The sequence below is a fragment of the Mastomys coucha genome, unplaced genomic scaffold, assembly GCF_008632895.1.
Source record: "Mastomys coucha isolate ucsf_1 unplaced genomic scaffold, UCSF_Mcou_1 pScaffold18, whole genome shotgun sequence".
Classification (NCBI taxonomy): Eukaryota; Metazoa; Chordata; class Mammalia; order Rodentia; family Muridae; genus Mastomys; species Mastomys coucha.
Genome location: NW_022196900.1, coordinates 96,571,814 through 96,578,214, shown reverse-complemented (window position 1 = coordinate 96,578,214; position 6,401 = coordinate 96,571,814). Strand labels below are relative to the sequence as shown.

The 6,401-nt window shown below is 53.9% G+C and overlaps 1 protein-coding gene across 1 annotated transcript in view; it reads left to right on the top strand.

Moving 5' to 3' along the window:
• Positions 1 to 6,401, top strand: part of Igsf21 (immunoglobin superfamily member 21) — a 224,779-nt gene that overhangs the window by 216,219 nt on the left and 2,159 nt on the right. The window contains exon 6 of the mRNA XM_031379276.1: positions 397 to 871. Coding sequence (XP_031235136.1) covers positions 397 to 871 — 475 coding nt within the window. The remainder of the gene's footprint in view (positions 1 to 396; positions 872 to 6,401) is intronic.

The following is a 6,401-nucleotide window of genomic DNA, read 5'->3' as shown; positions in this document are numbered from 1 at the left end:
ATTCCCCCGCCCCCCCCCGCCAGGGCAGCTATGAACTATACTAGAGCTGAGGTGACAGTTAAGTGACCTCTAAAACCAAACTCCCTGTGTGACTTCACTTAAGCCCCCAATTGCTCCCTGGAGTCAGTCATCTTATATCTCTTTATAAGTGGAAAAACTGAGTCTACATTCCCCCCAACTTGTTGATGATGGTATTGGGCTGATCCATCTCTCTTAAGAGCTGTTTGTATTCCCACAATGCCCTGCTGACTCGGAACTCTCCAGGGGCACGTGGGAAAGGAGTAGGCGTGACCGGCTCCCTACTGACTGGGAAGCCCCGGCTCCTCCGAAGGTCCCTCAGGAAGGTAAACCCATCCATCCGTTATCTTTCCTACCCTGTCCTGCCCGCAACTGTAGGTTTATTTCAAACGGGATGGGGAGCCGATCGATGCCGTGCCCCTGACAGAACTGCCAGCAGCTAGCTCCGGCCCCGTCCAGGACAGCAGACCCTTCCGCAGCCTTCTGCATCGAGATGTGGATGATACCAAAATGCAAAAGTCACTGTCCCTTCTGGACACTGAATATCGGGCTGGACGTCCCTACACGGAGCGCCCCTCGCGCAGCATCACCCAGGACCCCAGCCTCTTCCTGCAGCCCACCACGGAAAACATCCCAGAGACAGTGGTGAGCCGAGAGTTCCCCCGTTGGGTACACAGCGCCGAGCCGGTCTACTTCCTGCGCCACAGCCGCACCCCAGGCAGCGATGGCACGGTGGAGGTGCGGGCCCTGCTCACCTGGACCCTCAACCCGCAGATCGACAATGAGGCCCTCTTCAGCTGTGAGGTCAAGCACCCAGCGCTGTCCATGCCCATGCAGGCGGAGGTCACGCTGGGTAAGACCTGGCAGGCTCTTCTGCAGCCCATCAGAGATAAGAGGTTGTAGTCTTGCAACAGGGACACGGGCTTGCTGGAAGCCAGGAGGGAGGGGAGCAAATGGAGTCAGGTCAGCTCGGGGTAAAGATAAGGGTCTTCGGGTCAGGTTGTTTGTTGGACTGGAGAAAATGGAAGTGCCCGGGTCAGCGGGGTGTTTGTTAGGGTCAAGCGCATGGGTGTTCAGTGGGCATTGGCTCACCACAAATAGAAGCTTGACTTGTAGTCTCATTACAGATAAGCAAAGGTGAGGCTGCAATTAGTGACACTGGCCCTGAGCTGCTGGATTCTGCACAGCAGAGCTGTCCTCTTAAGCCCTATCTGCTGACACCATCTACACCCCAAAGGCCAGGTGCCCTTGACTGGCTTAGAGCCAGCTCTCAGAAGACCCTTCCAAACGGATGCAGACCCCTGCAGCTCCCACAGAACATCAGAAGAGCTGTTTCCTGGGTGCCTATCTGCCTCATTACTGCCTGCTTCCCTTCTGTTAATTCAGCAGATATTGGTGAAACAGGTAGTGGGCCAGGATGGTCACACTGTAACCCCTGGGAGGTGAGGACATGCAGGATAGCCAGGACTCCTGAGGCAAGAGTGAGAGCCAGGGCTAACTTCTCTTTTGTCCTAGCCTGCCCTGGGCCTCTGTTTTCTGTTTTGTGGCAAGTGACAGGCACAGGCCAGCCATCACAGTTTAACCACCAGCTGGGAGCCCAGCTTGACCCCCTGCAGTACCCTTGGTGGCCACTGGGAGCGCTGTCCTTATTTCCCGTTCTTTAGGTGAGGGACTAGGTCAGTTAGCTGGGCCAGTCAGTCCCAGTGCCCACATTTTTAGTGTTGCCCAGCTGATGGCTGCAGTCAAGGACACATTGAGTCATGACTATGTCCTGCACAATGACGAACCCTGCACTCTGAGAAAGGCCATGGAGTGGACAGAGTGGTATTGGGGCACAGAATTTGAACACCCAGCGAGGACTTTGAAGCCAAGCTCCAGTGGTTGGGCTTGTCTTCTGCAGTGGGGCTTGCTCTCACCTGCATTTATTTTTCAGGGATGCCCCGTGTGGCTCACATGCCACTTCCTCCAGGAAGCCTGGCTGCTCCGATTGACTGTATCTCTTTAAAGCCCCTCCTCCTGGGCTTTTTGTCTGTCTGGTGGGCAGCCTTGAAAGTCACCTCAGAGGTGACAGTGCCGTCTTCCCATTGGTCAAGCCCTTAGCCTCAGGGCTACGTGTGATCTCCTCATGTCCAGGTCGCACACCCGCCCAACAGCACAGCCTCAGAATGCTTCCCGGGCCTGCCCTTCTCCGGCTTTCCCAGCAACCCATCCAACTATTCTGCATCCACCCCTGGAGACCAGCATGTCCTCCAAACTGGTCTTTTTTTGCTTCTGGTTTTTTCCCCCCATGCTGTTTTTCATCCCAGCTGATCTACTTACAATATAAATCAGCCCCAAACTCAGATAAACAGCTGCCCAGAGCCTGCAGTGTAGACGCTAGGCTGACAGAGACGAGAGCTCAGAAACAGACCTGCAGGTAAAGTCGATTGATTTCGATGGAGACCCTGAGGCTGTTCGGAGAGTAAAGACAGCCCTCTAACACATGGCCAGGAGGAACAAGAGAGGGTGAGTGTGGGGAGGCAGGCCTGGCCCCTGCCTAGCCCGCACACAGGTTAACTCGAGATGATTGATAGGCCCCAGTGTAAAAGCCAGCGCCATAAAGCTTCCAGAACAAAATGGAGAAAAATGTCTTTATGGGGCCAAGGTAGCCAGCATTCTTTAAGGCAGTCATTAAAAAAAAAATACTAGAGGAAAAATTGAAAATTTGTTGGTTGGACCCAATCAAAATTCAGATCTTTGGCTCGTAAGAAGCCCTCTTTAAGAGAGTAGGAAGGCAAGGTGTATGGGGGAGGGGGGAGGGGGAGGGTTACTCTTAGTCCCCTGTGAAACACTGGTAACAAAACTAAACCAACCCAAAAAGCAAACGCAACTAAGCCAGGCATGGTGGTGCTTGGCTGGCATCTCAGCGTTTGGAAGGTAGGGGCAGGAGGATGAGGAGTTCAAGGTCACCCTTGGTTACCTGGTCAGTCTGGACTAACTGTCTCAGATCCCAGACTCTCTGTCATTAAGGCCCATCTCGAAATAGAAATGAGAGGGAGGGAGAGAGGGGGGGGGAGAGGGAGAGGGAGAGAGGGGGAGAGAGAGAGAGAAAGAGAGAGAATGAGAATCTTATAACACTAATGGGGGGTGGGAGCCCCTTCTAGAGATACCTGAGAGACAAGCAGGTATTTGTTGTTAGAGCTAGAGAGCAAACCCAAGGCCTAACATGTGCTGGGCAAGTGGTCTGTCACTGACTCCAGCCCATGATACCCTGCTTTTAAAATCACTCATGGACGTATTAAAACAGGGTTGGTCATCCAAGAAGTGGGGATTTTTTAATTAAGTGAGGTTTTCCCCAGTAACTACTAGACTGGGTGAAGTTCTCAAAGTTGACCATAACAAATGTCGGCAAGTGTGCAGAGCAACTGGAACCCTCCTATGTCATCAGTGGTCGTGTATAACGGTACCCATCCATGGGGGACCAGCATAGTTTCTCAAGTATGATAAACACCTCATTCCTGTGGCCCAACAACTGCACTTGGAAGGATGGTTGGGTAGATGGATGGTGGGTGGACAGATGGTGTAGATGGAAGGGTGGATTAGGGAGACAGATGGATGGATGGATAGATGGATGGACAGATATGCTAGATGGATAGATGAATATACAGGATGGTGAAGAGGTCTGATGAATTTATAGATGGATGGATTTATAGGTTGGTTGGATAGGTGGACAGGAAATGGAGGATGTGGGTTGAGTGGGTGGATAGATGGCTGGTTGGTAGATGGGAGGGTGGACTGGATAGATGGTAGATGAATGAGTGGCTGTCTTAATGAAAACCCAGAATCCCACAGGAGTCTCAGAGGAGCCACACCTGCTATCTTCACAGACAGGAAGAATGCCATGAGTGTGAACACGTACATACGTGTGTGTGTGTGTGTGTGTGTGTGCACGAGACCACAGGTGCACATGCGGGGGTGGGGTGCAGTATAATGGGAAGTTCTGCATTCCCTTGAGCCAGGATTTCCCTCTGGGGCTTCACCTCTTGGACAATGACCAACAGACTGAGCTAATGCTCCACCCTCACCGCCTGAAAGGGCTAGGCCTAGATCCTGGACCTGCACTCTGTTCTCCAGCTCCTACAGGCCAGGGTTTGAGAGGCGTGAATACCAAAACTTTGGATCCACCTCTGCTTGGCAAGCTGGGTTGGGCTCCCAAAGCAGGCAGGGGGCGAGGCTTTGCCTGCCAGGAGCTGCAGTAGACTTCCTGGTGGTGGTGGGATGGGAGGATGGGAGCAGCTGGCCCGACTTCCAGAAACAAGTGGCTCCGGAGGCCTCTAGGGTGGGAAATCCGGGACATCTGCAGCAAACAGCCATCTGCATGAGAGCTCAAAGGAGCAACAATGTAGCAGGTCCCTCCCTCAGGATGGGGGTTCCCTCTGTGCCCCCCTCCCAGGGTCAGCTGCACAGAAGGGCACTAGAAACATTTCAGCGCAGCCAAAGAAGCTGTGTGTGCTCTGCTGCCTCGCCACCCTGGGCTCTGAGCCTCTCCAGACTTCTATCCAGGCACTGCCTTCTGCAGTGAAGGCCTTTCAGCGCCCTCTGCTGGTTGAAGCCAGCAGTGACGCAGACCCACACAGGGCCATGTGACCCTACACACACACACACACACACACACACACGCGCGCGCGCGCGCGCGCGCGCACACATACAGCTTCTCCCTCTGCAAATCCACCTCCTCCACAGCCCGGGAGAGCAGCTGGAGGAGGCAAGAGTGTTACTTGGTTTCCCTGAGCCTTTCTGTGCTTGCAGGACAGGCTCTAAAGGCTGAAAGGTGAAATGGGATAAAATGCAGTGTTGAATAAAGGGGAAAGGGGTGGCTTGGAGGTGGGGCCTTTCCATCCCCAAGCCCACCATCTGCCCAGCATCCCTGGCCAGCGCTCCTTCCACGCAGCTGGCAGGTGGACGCAGCAGTGGAAGCCACCATCTCCTCCCCTCTCAGCAGGCGGGGCCCTTCCCTCTGCCCACGCAGCCCTTTAGATGTCTGTCTTCCTTGCGGTTAATTAACAGTTTCTTGGTCTTTCTCTGAGAGAGTGAGACTGGCAGAGCCCAGAGCCTGCTCACATCTGCCTGCTGTTCCGGTTTCTGTTGTGCCTTAAGTAGGAAGGACAGCCCTGGAAACTTTCTCATCTGTCCCCAGCCCTGCCAGCTCTCTTGTTGACTTTACCATCATGTCCTCGATGCTCCTCCTCCTGGAACATTCCCTCATGGGCTTTACTTCTCCAGGACACTGTGACCACTGCCCTTCGATGAGCTGTGTGCCTCCTCTGCTGGCCTCAGACCCTGCATACCACGCTGGTCACCGTTGGGCTGGGTCTGTTTGCAGATTAAATGTCTCTCCCACTAAAGGAGAAGCGTCGGGACACTTGACTTTATCACTGTCCCCTTTACTAGTTCCCAGCCCTGCTCCAAAGCCTGACATATGGCCAGCTCAGTAATTACTATTGAATGACTGAGCAAATGGATTAATGAGGGGCGGGGAGTCAGGAAACACGTGTAATTGACTCTGCAGGGACCTGAGACAAGCCTCTCTTCATTATGTGTGGGTCCAGGTTCTCCCCTCTGGAAAAGAGGCAGAGAGAGAAATCCAGGCAGTCCTTCAGTCTCCCTCCCACAGGCAAGGGACACCCAGGGCATCCTGTCACCTCAGCACACACAGAGCAGCTGAGCAAGATAGTGCTGGGGATACAAGGGCCAGAGGCAGGGAGAACAAAGGCTGGCTAAGGAAGGAGATGGTGGCTTCACTCTGTCCACGCCCTCCTACACACACACACACACACACACACACACACACACACACACACACACACAGCAGTTCCAGGAAGTCCCCTGGCAGTAGGCTCCTCAATTGGGAATCTGAAGGCCTGAATTTTGGTCTTGAGTCGTCCTCCCTCTTTGACCTTTGGCAAATCATAATGAACTCTTTGGGGCACTGTGAACTCAGCTGGACAGAGGGGACAGTGACGGTGTTGTTATCCTTCCCCCACCCCCACTGACGTGTGAGATCCGTGCATTTGTGGGTGTCGTTGAATTCCCAGATCAATGGAGATTGTGATGAGACACACATTAGGGTTGGGGAAATATGGAGGGAGGCAGCCATGACTGAGGGAGTGAATGAGCCTCCTTGGGGTCAGGTTACACCAACCTCTGGAATGCTTCGCTACCCACCTCTCAATGCTGTTGTATCCACCCACGACCCTTCTCTGACTCTACCCACCACCCCTGTCCGACCCCACCCACGACCTTTCTGCCACCCAGCTCACCACCCTTCTCTAACCACACCCCTCTCTGACCCTACCCACCACCTCTCTCTGACCACACCCACCACCCCTCTCTGACTCTACCCA